Source organism: Hypanus sabinus, chromosome 11, assembly GCF_030144855.1.
Source record: "Hypanus sabinus isolate sHypSab1 chromosome 11, sHypSab1.hap1, whole genome shotgun sequence".
In the NCBI taxonomy this organism is placed as follows: domain Eukaryota; kingdom Metazoa; phylum Chordata; class Chondrichthyes; order Myliobatiformes; family Dasyatidae; genus Hypanus; species Hypanus sabinus.
The window spans coordinates 92,702,539-92,720,080 of record NC_082716.1 but is presented as its reverse complement, the minus strand read 5'-3'; the positions used below and the strand labels follow the sequence as shown (position 1 = coordinate 92,720,080).

The 17,542-nt window shown below is 41.9% G+C and overlaps 1 protein-coding gene across 5 annotated transcripts in view; it reads right to left on the bottom strand.

Moving 5' to 3' along the window:
* The window catches only part of LOC132402194 (pre-B-cell leukemia transcription factor 1-like), a 465,767-nt gene that overhangs the window by 89,473 nt on the left and 358,752 nt on the right, over window positions 1–17,542 (bottom strand). For all 5 annotated transcript variants that reach the window (XM_059984902.1, XM_059984901.1, XM_059984904.1 and 2 more), the window contains one exon: window positions 2,871–3,061. In XM_059984902.1, the coding sequence (XP_059840885.1) occupies window positions 2,871–3,061 (191 nt within the window). The remainder of the gene's footprint in view (window positions 1–2,870; window positions 3,062–17,542) is intronic.

The following is a 17,542-nucleotide window of genomic DNA, read 5'->3' as shown; positions in this document are numbered from 1 at the left end:
CAAATAAATTGGATGCTAGATTTAAAGACAGGACAGCTAAAGGAATAACAGTTCTTTGCAACATAATGAAAGAAGGAACACTGTTCAGTTTTGAAATGCTTAAAGAGAAACACTTATTAGAAAAACAAAATTTTTATCGGTATTTACAGATGCGACAATATGTTAATAAGACGTTTAAAAATATAACCAAGGCAAATATATGCTTGATAGAGCTCTTCAGAAAAGCATATAATTCAGATAATGGTAGTAGAATCATTTCAAGCATATATAAGGGGTTGTCAAATCTTAAAAAACATTCGACTTCATACATTAAAACAAAATGGGAGAAGGAAGGAGGGATAATTATATCTGAGGAAGAATGGACGACAATATGGAGATATCAATGGAAGTGTACCAGTTCACAGAAATGGAGGGAGCTTGGATGGAAAAATTTGATAAGATATTTTATTACACCCTCTCAGAAATCCCATTATGATAGTAACCTCCCTGTTTGCTGGAGAAATTGTGGAAATCAAAATGCAAATCATTATCATATTTTTTGGGACTGCCCTGTTATCAAAAACTATTGGAGGGGGATACACAATGCCCTACAAGACATCTTTAAATGTGAAATACCCTTAAAGAGCAGGACCATATATTTTGGATATATACCTCAAGAATGGTTGAAAAGATATAAATATTTAATGAATATACTGTTGGTGGCTGGTAGAAAGACTCTTAGTAGGAAACAGTTATCACAGGAGAGCCCAACTTTAAATACATGGATGGAAATTACAATGGACATTTACAAAATGGAAAAGTTAACAGCATCTGTTAACCATAAGCTGGAACAATTTGATTCATACTGGGAAAAATGGTTTAACTACATAATGCCTCATAGGCCTGATTTTATTCTCGCAAATCAATGAATCTGTTGTAAAAAAAAGATCACTCCCTACTTGTACATAGTTCTTTCCTTTTGCTTGTTTTTTCTTTCCACTCTTTTCTATAAGTGTATACCACAGATAAATACTTTGAGATATTGTGATATATATGATTATATGATACATATGTACAATGTCTGAAATACATCTTATGGAAATGTTTGTTTGATGATGAACTTCAATAAAAAAAAATGACAAAACAAGGGCTGTCACCATTTAGGACATGCCCTCTTCACTTTACTACCATCAGTGAGGAGGAATGGTACAGGAGTCTAAATGCACACACTCAACATTTTAGGAGCAGCTTCTCCCTCTCTGCCATCAGATTTCTGTATGGTTCATGAACCCATCAACACTACCTTATTCTTCAGTTTTCTCTTTGCACAAGTTATTTATTTATTACTTCTTGTAACTTTAAGTTTTGTATATATTGTGCTGTACTGCTACCACAAAACAACAAATTTCATATCATATGTCACTGATAATAAATCTGATTTGAATTCTTTAGTCACATTTGATAGCACAACCCTCTCTTCTCAGCCCAGTAATTAGCCCAGTAAATCTCATTTGGACTAACTCCAATGTCAGTCTCTCTTCTGGTCATCTACTTATAACTCTTCTGCCAAATCTTGTTTCTTAATATTATGTCAAAAGTACCTTATAAAATAACAGTAGTTGTTGCAGGACTAGGCTTGCGTGTCCCAGAATCGAACAGTTTCTTCAGTAAGCTCAGCTCAGCAAGTGAGGCAAATAGATGGAATATTTTGCTGATGAATACATAGAATTCAGGTATCTTTGAGGCAAGATGGGTGAATAAGTAAAGGAGATCAGACACTGATAGCATCACTGCCTCTATTTTTGAAATAAAAATTGAAAGCTTGTGAAGAAGTTGCCATTCCAGTGTCCATGGTATATGGGAAACTCCTGGGCAAATGCTGTCAGTGGTGATAGCACCAAAGGTGACATATTGGTAAATCGGTTTATTAATGTCACATGTAGCAAGGTACAGTGAAAAACTGTCTTACATGCCATTCATACAGATTATTTATTCACATCAGTACATTGAGGTAGCACAAGGGCAAAAGAATAACTGAATGCAGAATATAGTGCCACAGTTAATTGAAAGTGCAATGCAGGCAAAGTGCAAGGCCATAATGAAGTAGATTGTGAAGTAAAGAGCCCATCTTAATGTACAAAAGGTCCATTCAATAGTCTTATAACAGTGAGACGGAAACTGTATTTGACCCTGGTTGTGCGTGCTTTCGTGTATTTGTATCTTCTGCCTGATTGAGGGAGAGGAAAAGAGAGTATGTCCAGAGTGGGTGAGAACTTTGATTATGTTGGGTGCTTTTCTGAGGCAGCAAGAGGTATATTTCTTATTGTAACTTAAAGTAAGTTTTACATCTGGCACTATACTGCTGCCACAAAACAACAAATTCCATGACATATGCCAGTGATAATAAATCTGAATCTGATCCTTGTCTTCCTGACAAACAGTAAATAGGCAACAACACCTCCGCCACAATTATCATCATCATCAGCACCCCTCAATGCTGCAACTTCAGCCCCTTATTGTATTCCTTATATATTCATAACCTTTTTGACCAGATTCTACTCTCAAGTCTACACGGCCATGCTGGGCTGAATCTCAGACATATTCTGCATATTGTCTTCATCTACATTCCTGTGACGATGCTGCAAGCAACTTGTTTTATTGTGCCTGCACCTCACCCTATTTGTGCATAGGACAATAAACTTCACTTGAGTACTCTACTCTCCCATATCACTTCTCTCAGCTTTTCATTCTTAGTCTAACAAAGTTGCTATCTATATCCAACCTGAAAACCAAGACAATGGACAATAAGCCATGTGGTGGTACAAAGGTGAAGACAACTGCCCTATTTTCTCTTGGACCACAATAGGGTGACAGACACCAAATGCACCTACCGCGCATCCAGGAACCGCGAGCGAAGGATCATCACTGCCTCACATGTGCTTTGCTTCAGTTGCATCTGGATGGAGTTGAACTTTCGGTGAATGATGTTGACCATCCTCTCAATTTCCTTTGGAGAAATGGGCCGCGTCCGGCTCTGCTCCCGCAGCAGGTTCATGACGTGTGTGGTAAACTCATTGCAGGCCTACCACAAACAAGGTGGCAAGGTGTGAGAGAGCTAGCAAAGACACCCCCATCTCTATTAAACAAGCTGCTACCTTGAGTTAAGGTCACAGTTTAGCTACCTGTCTCTGAGCTCCCACATTGGAATATTTTCACACTGGAATACATACACCAGATACTTACACCCAAACCATAAGTGTATTGTTGTGGAGGGTCTGATTATGGTGGGTAGTGTTGAATTTTGTGGATCATGTATTGTAGGAGAGTTTATGAAGAAATTATGATATTATTTCTTCAGTCCTGAAGGAAGGTCTCGGCCTGAAATATTAACTGTTATTTCTTTTCCATAGATGCTACCTGAACTGCTGAGTTCCTCCAGCATTCTGCATGTGTTGCTTTGATATTATGAAGTGGGTGGACATTTGCGTTATAGAGTTGTACTGCTTGGACACAGGTCCCTTGCACTCATTTACACCAATCCTACACATTCTATTAAATTCCCAAACATTCTCATTGACTCCCCCCAGTTTCTGTGCTCACCTACACACTAGGGACAATCTACAGTGGCCATTTAACCAACTAAATTGCATATCTTAGGGATGAGGGAGTAACTAGGGAAACTGGGGAAAACCCAAACTGTCACAAGTGTTTTTCCTTTCCTAATGATGTTGGATATGAAGCAAATGTTAAGAATAGACATATACTACATCAAATATTACACCCACATTGATCCTTCTTGCTCCCTCCTCACAAAATTGGTCCAAAATAGTTAAACACAAATATCCCTAACATTTGGAAAGAAAATGCTAGACATGCTCAACAAGTCACTTAGTGTCTGTGCAAAAGAGAAAAGGAGTAAATGGCTCCAGTCACAGATTCACGTCAATTGTTCCTGGTTACTTTTGTCTTTTTAAATGCTGATTTAAGCCATCTTTCATTATTTGTCCAATAGTTTGGCACATTGCTCAACATAGTGCTGAGCAAGATGGCGACCTCAAAATAAGTCACAGTTAGGTTTTAGTTGTTTCATAAACAAACACAAAGAATTTGAAGATGCTGGAAATCCGAGCAACACACACAAAATGCTGGAGGAACTCAGCAGCCCAGGAGACATCTATGGAAAAGAGTCCAGTAGATGTTTCCAGCTAAGAACCTTCTCAGACTGAAACATTGACTATACTTTTTACCAGAGATGCTGCCTGGCCTACTGAGCTTCTCCAGCATTGTCTGTGTTTTGCTTAGTTGCATTGTTGTGGCTTTTAGGTTTGTGGGGATGGTTTAGGTGACAGAGAGGAGAATTAGGGATCAGGTTAGGGATTACCATTTAGGGACAGGGATGTGGGGGGAATTAGAGGAATTAGAGGACAGGCTAGATATTTAAGTCTGCTTGGTGTTTAAAGGAGAGCAACACAGGTCTGTTGCGGTTGGGGTGCTTTCACTGTGTGCTGCGTCTGCGAGACTGAGTCCAGCGGTGCTGTGCAAGTCCATAGCGGGGGTATTCCCTTCTGCCTCCTACTTGGGATGACAAGTCTATCAGGACCCTGAGGACTTGTGGAAACTGTGTGGTGGTTTCTTTCAAACTTTTAACAGATGTCTTTTAACATCTTTGGACTATTTTTACTGTGCCCATGGTCTGTTTTTTTTCAATTATGCTATTGTTTGCACTGTTGTAACTATGTGGCTTTGTGCAGGTCTTGTAGCTATAGTTTTTGGTTTGTTGGGTGCTAGAGTTGGTCTCTTGACTTGGTGTGTCTGGGTAGTTTTGTTTTGTCTGGTGGATTTGGAGCTCCTTTCCGGGGAATGCGCTAAGATGGTAGCACAATATTAATACGCAGCAGCCTCTCTGGACTCTGGTTTGGGGATTGCCAAACGTTATGTGGATTTTCTGGTGTAGTCGGTTTTGTCATGTGCTTTTGTGATATCATTCTGGAGGAACGTTGTCTCATTTTCGAACTGCATTGCATTTGTAGCTTCTAAATGACAATAAACTGAAACTGAAACTGAACTGAACTGAGATGTGGAACGTCTTTATACTGGGCTGAGATGGCCAGCAGGATGTTGGGCCAACAGACCAGTATGGGTGAAGGTTGGTGGCTACCCTAGGGTCAGTGAGTTGTCAGTGGAGTCAGAATTCTGTGCAGGCAAGAGGAAAGAGGTCTAATAACTCTCTGTGTTTGTGAATTGGTGAGATGTGAGTTCGAACACAGCGCTCAGGATTCTATCATCGGTGAGTCTGAAGTTCGATGTCTGTTGTTTGGTGATTGGTGGGTCCTGTGGTCACTGACAAGGATTGAGGTCTGAGGGTCAAATCAGAAGTCTGGAAATCAAAGCCCATTGGTGAAAGACCTGTGTCTGAGAATCTCTGGGAGTTCACTGGGGTAATCAAAGGCCCAATATCTGTGCGTCCTAGTCTGAATCTGAGTCAGCAGGAGGCCGAAGGTGGCTTGTCTTGGGGTTAGAAGATTACATATGTATCTGAGTGAGAGATACTTTGTATCTCTCAAGGCTTTGTTTTGTGTTTTGTTGCTTGTGTGTTCTGCTTTCCTGTGTTCTGTGTTGATCTGCCGAGAATTGTGAGCATTGCGCTGTTTTGGGGCCAGCCTGCAAGTGTGGAGACTGCCCCCAGCATATACTCTGGTGCGTTGGTTGATAACACAACTCACAAATTTTCACAATATGTTTTGATGTACATGTGATACATTTTGAATCCTATGTCAGACTGGCAGCCCTATTATGACTTCCTCTATCTCTTGAATCTGCCGGGGTTGTCCATTGTGTCCAAAGCTCCCGATGTGGCCACCTCTATACAGGTGAGACCTATTGTAAATTGAGGGACCACTTTGTCAAGCACCTCCACTCCATTTGCCAAAAGCACTGGCAAAACATTTTAATTCTAATTCTTATTCCAGTTCTGACATGCCAGTCCATGACCTTCTCTTGTGCTACAATAAGGCCACATTCAGGGTGGATGAACAATACAGATTTTCAGTCCGGGTAGCCAATCTGATGACATGAATATTGATTTCTCCTTCCAGTAAAAAGATTTTCCTTCCCATCCCTCCTCCTTCTATCCCCCACTCTGGCCTCTTACCTCAGCTCACCTGCCCATCATGTCCCCTGGGTCCCCTCCTTCTTCCTTTTCTCCTTTGGTCCACTCTCCTTGCCTATCAGATTCCTTCCTGTCCAGCTCTTCGCTTTTTCCACCCATTTGAATTCACCTATCACCTTCTAGCTATACTCCCCCCTCCCCCTCCCCCTCACCTCACCACCTTTTTAATTCTGTTGCCTTCCCCCTTTCTTTCCAGCCCTGAAGGGTCTGAGCCCAAAACGGTGACTGTTTCCATGATGTTTTTTGTTTATTTATTTCCTGACCTGCTTAGTTTCTCCAGCATTTTGTGTGTGTTGCTTTCGATTTTCAGCATTTCTTGTGCTTATGGTCTATCTCTCTCTTTCTTTCATTAACAAATGTACCTTCCAGCCCTATGGAACCAGGGGATAGAACACCACAGACATGGTTATATGGCATGGAAACATGCCTTTTGCCCTAAATGATCCATGCACATCAAGATCCCCATCTAATCTAGTTCCATTTGTCTTAGTTTGGTCCATATCCCTCAAAACTTTTCCTATTAATTTACTTTTAAATGCTAATGTACCTACTTCAACCACTCCCCCTGGCTGTTCATTCCATATCTAGACTACCCTCTGGGTGAAAAGGTTGCCCTTCAGGTTCCTACTCAATCTCTCCCCTCTCACCAATCTATGCCCTCTAGTTTGTGATTCTCTAACCCTGTGTACATATACCCTCTCTATGCCCCTCAAATACATCTCCATAAGATCACTCCTCATTCTCCTACACACCATTGCAAAACAGATCCCAACTTTCACAAGCTCTCTCCATAACTAAAGTCCTGGCAACATCCTTAGAAATTTCCTTTACATTCTTTCCAACTTAATGCCATCTGCCCTCTAATAAGTCATGTGGGATTGGAGGTCCATGCAGTCAGGAGGTAAGAGAGCTGGTGACCCCTAAGCTTGCGAATCAATGAGCCTGGAGTTTGAAGCCTGAAGTTTGGGGTCCTCATTCATCATCAGTGAGTCTTGAGGTCAATACTGAAGATCAAAGCCCAAAGGTCAATCCAAAGTCCAGAAGTAGAGACCCAACAGTCGAAGCCCTAGGTCTGTGAGTCCACTGGAGAAGTCAAAAGCCAACGTCCATGAATCCACTGGAGGCTGGAAGCTCGGCCTGTCCTAGGAATGGAGGACTGCATGTTTGTATGAATGGATGGATGAATATAGAACATCAAAAAATACAACACAGTACAGGCCCTTCAGCCAACAATGTTGAGCTGACCTTTTCACCCTCTCTTAAGATCAATCTAATGCTTCCCTCCTACAAGACTTCCATTTTTCTATCATCCATGTGCCTTTCTAAGAATCTCTTAAATGTCCCTAATGTATCTGTCTCTACCAGCACTCCTGACAGTGGGTTTCATGCACTCATCACTCTCCATGTAAAAAAACCTACCTCTGACACCATGTGCTACCTCTGACACATTCTTCCAAACACCTTAGTTATCTTCCATCGTATTGGCCATTTGTGCCCTTGGAAAAAACATATCTGGCTGTTCACTCTTATCTATGCCTTTTATCATCTTTAACACCCTCCACTCCAAAGGGAATAGCCCTAACTCATCAATCTATTCTCAATGTGGATATCCAAGTATCTTTCAATGAGCAGAAAGATCTGGTTTGGTTGAGCCAAATTGTGACATCATAGAATAAGCCTCAATTTGATACTTCATGCCGTAATGAGATCAGGCATTGTAATAGGTGTAAACTGATTAAATTTGAGAGAGGAGATAAGTTGACATAAAGATGGGTGGATGGGAAAGAGAAAAAGCTTTTGTTGCTGTTGTTCTGCTGAACATTGTGGGCATGCTATGCTGACACCTGAATGTGTGGCTGCTCCCAGCATATCCTTAGGTTGTGTTGGTTGTTACACAAATGACACATTTCACCTAATGTCTCAATGTATGTGTGATAAATAAATGAATTTGAGTCAGAGTCTGACAGTCAGAGACATTTTCCAAGGCTGAAAGTCATTAATAGCAGGGACATAATACTAAGGTGACTGGAGGAAAGTACAGGGGGATGTCAGAGATAAGTTTGCTTTGACAAAGAGAGTGGTAGGTGCATAGAATGCACTGCCAAAGGTGTTGGTAGAGGCAGATATATCAGGGACATTTAAGAGATTCTTAGATAAGCGCATGGATGACAGGAAAATTACAAACTATGTAGGTGGGAAGAGTTAGATTCATCTTAAGAGTATGTTAAAAGGTCAGCATAACATTGTGGGGCAGAGTGGCCTGTCCTGTGCTGTATTGCATTATGATCTGGTTTCTAAGATTGTCTAAGGGTGAGCAGTTTAAAATATCAAGTGGAAAGGTGGGCAGATTGGTGGGAGATGGAATTTAATTCAGACCAATGTGCGGAAATACCCCTGAAGTATTTAGTAAATTCTGATAGCATATATAAAGCAAGTGGCAGTAACTTTAGAAGTGTTGATATACAGACAGGCCTTGGAATAAGAGTCCACAGCTCCATGAAAGTTGTGACACAGGTGAATGGGTCAGTGAAAAAGGTATCTGGCATGATGGCTTTCAAAGACTGAGGTATTGAGTTTGAGTTGAGACATTATTTTGCAGTTCCTTACATCCATGTGCCTATCCAAATGTCTCTTAAATGCCACTAATGTATTTGCCTCTACCAGCATACCAGCACATTCCAGGCATCCATGACTCTGGCTAAAAAACTTACCCCTCACATTCTCCTTGAATGGACTTCCTCTCACCTTCAATGCATTTGGACATTTCCATCCTGGGAAGCAGATACTCCCTGTCTATTCTGTCCATGCCTCTCATAACCTTATAAACCTCTATCAGATCTCTCCTCAGTCTCTGCCATTCCAGAGAAAACAACTCAAGTTTATCCAGCCTCTCATGATAGCACGTGCCCTCTAAACCAGGCAGCATTCCACTAAACCTCTTCTGCACCCTCTCCAAAATCTCAACATCCTTCCTATAGTGGGGTAACCAGAACTGGATGCAATATTCCAGATGTGGCCTAATCAGAGTTTTATAAAATTGCAACATAACCTTATGATTTTGAACACAGTGCCTCAACTAATAAAAGCAAGCATTCCATAAGCCTTCTTAACCACCTTATTGACCACTTTCAAGGACATATGAACTTGGATCCCAAGGTCTCTCTGCTCAGCAACACTGTTACAGACCCTGCCTTAACTGTGTACTGTCTCCTTGCATTTGCCCTACTGAAGTGCTGCACCTCATATTTATCTGGGTTAAACTCCATCTGCCATTATTTGCAACTGATCTATATTGTGCTATATTCTTTGCCAGTCCTCTACACTATCCACAACTCTACAACTCAACTCAAATCATGGTATTATCAGCAAATTTACTACATTTTCATCTGGATCATTTATATACATTACAAACAGCAAAGGTCCCAACACAGATCCCTGTGGAACACCAATAATTACAAACCTCCAGCTCAATTAAGTCTCTTTACCTCTACCCTCTGTTTTCTATGCACAAGCCAGTATGAATCCAAACAGCCAATTTGCTGTGGATCCCATGCATCTTAATCTTATGGATTAGCCTCCCATGAGGGACTTTGTCAAACACCTAACTAAAATCCATGTAGACAACATCCACTTCTCTATCCTCATCAATTTCTCTCATCACCTTGTCAAAAAACTCTTCTTAAGTTGGTAAGACATGACCTAACCCACACAAAGCCTTGCTGGCTCCTCTTAATTAGGTAAATTCCAAGGCATTCTTTTATGCCTGAACATTCCAAATGCTCATATACTCCATCCCTAAGAATGTTCCCCAAAAATTTCACTACAACTGACGTGAGACTATACTTCCCAGAGGTTTTCCTTGTTCCTTTCTTAAATAGAGGTTCAACATTAGCCACACACCAATCATCAGGGACCTCACCTATGACTAGAGAAGACACAAAGATATTGGTCAAGGGCCCAGCAATCTTGTCTCTTGCCTTCTTCAAAACCTGGTGTAAATCCCCTGGAGACATATCCACATTAATACTTATTAGAAGGCCTAAAACTTCCTCCTCTTTGACCTCTATACATCTTAACATATTTATACACACAGTACTGTTCTCCTGGTCCTCCATTTCCTTTTCCTTGGTAAATACAGAAGCAAAGTTCTCATTTGGTACCTCACTCACATTCTCCACACCCAAGCAAATGTTCCCCTCTTTATCCATGAGTGGTCCTACCCTCTCCCTAGTTATCCTAGTTAGGAAGGTATTGCAGAGGGGGTGGTGTGGCTCTACTGGTAAAGAATGGCATCAAATCAGTAGAAAGATGTGACATAGGTTTGGAAGATGTTGAATCCTTGTGGATGAGTTAAGAGACTGCAAGGGTAAGATGTTGATGGCTGTTATATACAGGCCTCCCAACAGTGGCTGGGAGGTGGGCCACAGGTTGCCACAGGTAATAGAAAAGGCGGGTCAAAAGGGCAATGTTATGGTAGTAATGGGAGATTTTAACGTACGTAGATTGGGAAAAATCAGATTGGTAATGGATCTCAAGAGAAAAAGTTTGTTGAATGTCTAAGAGATAGCTTTTTAGAGCAGTTTATCGTTGAGCCTACTAGGGGATCAGCTATATCATATTGGGTGTTGCGTAATGAACCAGAGGCAATTAGGGAACTTAAGGTAAAAGAACCCTTAAGAACCAGTGATCAGAATATGATTGTGTTCAACTTGAAATTTGATAGGGAGAAAGTAAAGTCTGATGTAGCAGTATTTCAGTGGAGAAAGGGAAATTACAGTGGTATGAGAGAGGAGCTGGCCAAAGTAAATTGGAAGGAGTTGCTGGCAGGGATGTCAGCAGAGCAGCAATGGCGTCCGTTTCTGGGAAAAAATAAGGGAAGTGCAGGACATGTGTATTCCAAAAATGAAGAAATACTCAAATGGCAAAATAGTACAACCATGGCTGACAAGGGAAGTCAAAGCTATTGTAAAAGCAAAAGAAAGGGCATACAACAAAGAAAAAAATTATTGGGGATTGGGAAGATTTTAAAAACCTACAGAGATCAACTAAAAGAATCATTAGAAGGGAAAAGATGAAATATGAAAGCAAGCTCACAAATAATATCAAAGTGGATAGTAAAAAGTTTTTTCAAATGTGTTAAAAATAAAAGAAAAATGAGAGTGGATGTAGGATGCTAGAAAATGAGGCGGGAGAAATAATAACGGGGGACAAGGAGATGGGCTGATGAATAAGTATTTTATGTCAATCTTACATGTGGAAGACACCAGCAGTTAGCCTGATGGTGTAGTGTGTGAATGAAGAGAAGTGGGTGCAGTTACTGTTACAAGAGAGAAGGTACTCAAAAAGCTGAAAGACCTAAAGGTATATAAGTCACCCGGACCAGAGGAACTGCACCCTAGGGTTTTGAAAGAGGTGGCATTAGAGATTGTGGTGGCATGAGAAATGATTTATAAAAAATCATTGGACTTTGGCATGGTGCTAGAGAACTGGAAAATTGCAAATGATATTCCAGTCTTTAAGAAAGGAGGAAGGCAGCAGAAAGGAAAATATAGACCAGTTAGCCTGACCTCAGTGTTGGGAAGATGTTAGAGTCAATTGTTAAGAATGAGGTGTGAAACAGGACAATATAGTACAAAGTTAGCATGGTTTCCTTCAGGCAAAATACTGCCTGACAAACTTGTTGGAATTCTTCGAGGAGATTATAAGTAGGATAGATAAAGGGGATGCAGTGGATGTTGTATATTTGGACTTTAAGAAGGCCTTTGACAAGGAGCCACCCATGAGGCTGCTTACCAAGTTAAGAACCCATGGTACTTCAGTAAAGTTACTAATATGGTTAGAGCATTGGCTATTTGGTAGGAGGCAGCGAGTGGGAATAAAAGGATCCTTTTCTGGTTGGCTGCCAGTAACTAGTGGTGTTCTGCAGGGGTTGATGTTGGAACCACTTCTTTTTATGCTGTATATAAATGATTTTGATGTTGGATTAGATGGCTTTGTTGCCAAGTTTGCAGATGATATGAAGATTGATGGAGGGGCAGATAGTGTTAAGGAAGTGCAGAAGGATTTGACAGATTAGGAGAATGGGCAAGAAAGTGGCAAATGAATTACAATGTTGGAAAACGCATGGTCATGCACGTTGGTAGCAGAAGCAAACGTACGGACTATTTTTTTTAAACGGGGAGAAAATCCAGGAATCTGAGATGCAGAGGGACTTGTGAGTCCTTGTTCAGAACACCCTGAAGGTTAACTTGCAGGATGAGTCAGTTGTGAGGAAGGCAAATGCCATGTTAGCATTCATTACAAGAGGTCTAGAATACAAGAGCAAGGATGTGATGCTGAGGCTTTATAAGGCACTGTATTGTGAACAGTTTTGACCCCTCATCTTAGAAAAGATGGGCTGGCATTGAAGAGAGTCCAGAGGAAGTTCACAAGGATGCTTCCGGGAATGAAAGTGTTATACAAGAAACATTTGATGGCTCTGGGTCCGTACTCATTGGAATTCAGAAGGATGAGGGGGAATCTTATTGAATCCTTTTGAATGTTAAAAGGCCTAGATAGAGATGTAGATGTGGAAAGGATGTTGGACAAGAGTGCACAGCCTCAGGATAGAGGGGCGCACTTTCAAAACAGATGCGGAGAAATTTCTTTAGCCAAAGGGTGGTGGATTTGTGGAATTTGTTGCCACATACAGCTGTGGAAACCAGTGATTCATAGGTTCGTGATTAGACAGGGCATCAAAGGTTATGGGGAAAAGGCCGGGCACTGGAGTTGAGGAGGAGAAGGAAAAAAAAAGGATCAGCCATGATTGAATGGTGGAGCGAATTCAAAGGGCCGGATGGCCTAATTCTGCTCCTGTGTCTGATGGTCTTATTGTCTTGATGTATGCAATACCTTGGGAGTCACCTTAATGCTACTTGCCAAAGACCTTTCATGGCCCCTCCTGGCTTACCTAATTCCCTTCTTTAGCTCTTTGCTGGCTTCTTTATACTTCTCATGTGCTTCATTTGATCCTGAATTCTGAAGCTTTACGTACTTCTCCTTTTTCACAATCCATCACCTCTCTGGACATCAAAGATTCACTTATCTTTCCATCCCCATCCTTCCTTCTAACAGTAACATACCTTTCCTGTACTCTGTGCAATTGATCTTTGAACACCCTCCACATGTCTGATGTGGACTTGCCTGAGAAAAGGGGCTCCCAATTAACCCTTCTTAGTTCCTTCCTATCACCCTCATAGTTTGCCCTGCTCTAAATTAAAACTTTCTTACAAGGACTATAGCTATCCTGAAAGTTAAGGAGTATGGTCACTGTCCCCTAAAAGGTCACCTGGCCAGGCTCATTATGTGTAGTGGGAGCGAGATTTGAAAACAAATGTAGCCAGGGTCAGTTGAAACATTCTGCTCTCCACAGATCACAGGTTAATTAAGCACTTGGGAAGGGTAAAAAAAAAGGTAGGTTTAAGTGGAGCAGCCATTATGAGAGTGACAATTTTGTGTGAGTGGGATGGTGTTGGAGTCAGGAGTTTTGAGGCGTTAGCAAGGGGAGGCAGAGGCTGTAGGCAGATTTCAAGTAACTTAATTTCTTTCTTCCTTTTTGCACAGTTAGAACAGAAGGAATGCTTCTTTTGCAGGATGTGGGAAGCCAGTGCCCTGGATGACTATAACTGTAAGAAGTGCATCCAGCTGTAGCTTCTAAGTGACTGCATTAAGTTATTGAAACTGGAGCTGGATAAATTCTGGATCATTTGGGATTTGGAGGGGTTAATTAACAAGCAAATGAGGGAGGTAGTTACACCTAAGATGCAAGACACAAGTAACTGGGTGACTATTGGGAGGGGGAAAAGGGATGGGCAGGCAATAGAGAGTACCGCATACAAAATGTTGAAGGAACTCAGCAGGCCACGCAGCATGAATGGAAAAGAGTAAACAGTTGATGTTTGGGCTGAGACACTTCATCAGGACTGCTGTGGTAACAGGTCTGGGTGAGCACATGGTCAAAGAATCAGAAGGCATCAGACATCATGGAGGGGGAGCAGTGAGAGAGGGTTTCACTGAACTCCCATCAAAGAAAAGATTTAAACTTCTTCAGGATAGGCATCCCTGGAAGACATTTTGCAGAGTAGTAGTCCAATCAGAAACAAGAGAAAATCTACTGATGCTGGAAATCCAAGTGTAACACACTGTAAGGTTTCACTGCTAATGTAATGGCCTCTCTGTAATGTTTCATTGCTAATGTAATGGTTTCTCTGCAATATTTCACTGTTAATGTAATGGTTTCTCTGTAGAAGCAATGTTTGGGTTATAACTAGAGATAACAGGGCTTCGGAATGTAGGTTATCCATTGGGAGAAATGTTGTTCTTCCTTGTGAGTGGAAGAGAGATTTTCAGGGTCTTTTGTCAGGGAGTGAAGAAGGAAAACACGTGTGGAGAGAGCTGGTAGGCCACTGGATGGAGTGGACTGGGAACGAGGGTCCGAAGGTTGGCGATGCTTGGAGGAGGTCGATGGTTGATGAATAGCCATATTTGTGAGCTCCTACATGCACTTTTGACTTTTTTCCTTAAAATGGGCCCTTTTACTTTACATTTTCTTTACTAACCCTTTATTCAGATTGAGATTTATAAAGTTCAATCATTTAATTGCATATGGTGTACTGTCTGATATTTTGCAGTGCAAATTTGTAACCAGGCAACACATCACGCAGCATCCACACAAATGAGATTTCTCAGTTTGATGGGGCCAGAAGTTGTCTTCCCCGAGATGAACATGTGCTGGCCGAGCCTGAGGGTTACACAAGCAACATGCACAAAATGCCGCAGGAACTCAGCAGGTCAGGCAGCATCTATGGGAAAGAGTGAGCAGTGGACATTTCAGGCCGAGGCCCTTCATCAGGACTCAAGTACCTATCAGTAAAGAATACACCTGCAGCTATTCCTCTCAATAATAGGTATACTGCTTTGGGGGATGACACAACAGAGGAAAGCCATAGTAGTCTGGCATAGAATCTGGCCCTGTGGCTCAGAAGGGAAGCAGGGAGAAAAGGCATGAGGATTCACTGATACCGGGAACAGAGAGAAGGTCCTGTTGATTAGAATGAGATTCCCAAATGGCATTTTATGCATGGTCTATGGTAACTGAAGATGGTAAGTGACTGGGTTGATCTGATGGAGAACCTTGAATGGTCCAATGTAGCATGACACCAGTTTCCAAGACACAACGCTTATAGTAAGGTCTTGGTGGAGAACCAGACCTTTAGACAAGGACAGAACGAAGGCTTCAGCCTCTTTCAATTGTACTGTATGCATGCTGCTGTTGCTGCAGAAAGACCTTCAGCAGAATGCCCGAGCTTTCCTCCAATTCCACCAGCACAATGGATCAGCTGTTCAGCAGATTGGACTCACACCTTAGACTCCCACTCAGGAAATAGAAGGTGTGAATAACGAAACTGACATTTAATGGGAGACATACCTGTAGGAGATTGACACAGAATGCTAGGAACAAACTGCCCAGAGCAGATAATCACTCCAAATGATTGGGCTGGCCAACACAATCTTCTCCAGGTCCTGGTTGGTTCTCTCCATCTTCCATTTGGAATTGGGGGAAGGCAGGGGTGAAATCCAAATGACAGGCTGACTGTAGCTCCAGTAAGCTGATAGGCCTTCTAGAATCAAGAGGTAATCTGAAGGCCTTGGTCAGAAACGACATCTGGGTAAAGCCATGTGCTACTCTAAACATGTGTTGGAACATGAGGTTTGCTATCTCCCGAGCTGAGGTAAGCTTGGGCAGAGGCACAAAGTGGCAGCACTTGGAGAACTGGTCCACCACCACCATAAGCACTGCGGACAAGGAATGAAGTCGATGGAAATGTGGGACCAGGGTTCGGCAGTTAAAGCTCAAGATTATTGTCATCTGACTGTACATATATCTAACCAAATGAAACAATGTTCCTCTGGATCACATTGCACCCACAAAACACATCATACACAACACAAAAGCAAAACATTCCCACGAAGAAGTTAACTCAAAATATATGTAGTGCATAGTAAAGGTGTCAGCAGTGTTTTATGATCATATAAAATACAAATAGGATGAACTGGCCAAGAAATTGCAACATTGATTGGAGCCAGAGAGGCCACTACGACCATGTGTGCTGCCATCTTAAGTGGGTGTAGCAGTTTTTGTGGACATGATCTGGTTCCCTGCTCTGAGTGCAGATGTGAAAGGCTGCCATGAATGATTTAAACTCCAGATCCATGCCCAGCCACCAGAACTGCCTCTTGATAACCTTTGCTGTTCGAACAGTCCTCAGATGTCCAGAGATATGTGATGCATGCCCCACTGTAACACATCTGAACAGACAGTGCTGGAGATTAAAAGGGAAAACAGTGGGCTGTTCCCTGGTCTGCTTCTCGAGGATGGTCTGAATGTCCCATTGGACCAGTGCCATCACCATAAACCTCGGGAGGATGGGTTCTGGGATGGCAACCAGATCTGTTTGTTCAAAATACCTGGAAAGGGCATCCAACTTCCAATTCTTCAAACCAGGACAGAAGTAATGATAAAATCAAAATGGTTATAAAAAAGGGACCAATGACCCTAACGTGAATCTAACCACTTCACCTCTTGAACATAAGTCAGGTTCTTGTGGTCTATCCAGACTACAAATGGATGTTTGGTCCCCTCCAGTCAATGACACCACTCCTCCCAGGGCTAACTTGATCACCAACAGCTCTCTATTCCCCATATCATAATTCCTCTCTGCAGGGAGAGAGCCATCAGGAGAAGAAAGTACAGAAATGGGGTTTCTGGTCAGGTAGGATTCATTGTGAAAGAACAGCCCCAACCCTAACATCTGAAGCATCTACTTCAAAAATGAAGGGCAGCACTTCAGGGAGGACAAGGACGTGAGCTGTTGAGAACAAATGCTTCAATTCCTGGAAAGCTACAGTACCTTGGCTTCTGGGGTCCAGCAAAATGAGCTGGAGGTTCTCTTAGTCAGAGCAGTAAGGGGTGCAGAAGCAATGGAACTGGAATTGTGGATGAACCTCCAGTAATAGTTAGTGAACCCCACAAAACACTGGAGCTGTTTGATCTTGGAGGGTGGTGGCTTAGGTCTTACTAGGTTCACCTTAGGAAAATAAACCCGAGGACGGAGACTGTAGAGATGTGGAACTCATCTTCACCAGTTTGACAGCTAGTTGATTCTGGAGTAAACATTAAAGAACTCATCAAATATGTTGGATGTGCTCATAGTATGTCTTGGAGAAACTGAGTATATCATCAAGTATTCAAAGACAAAGTGATATAGCATCTCTCAGAGAATGTCATTAATAAGGGCCTGGAAAACCAACTGGGGTATTGACTAAACTGAATGGCATCATGAGATATTTATAGTG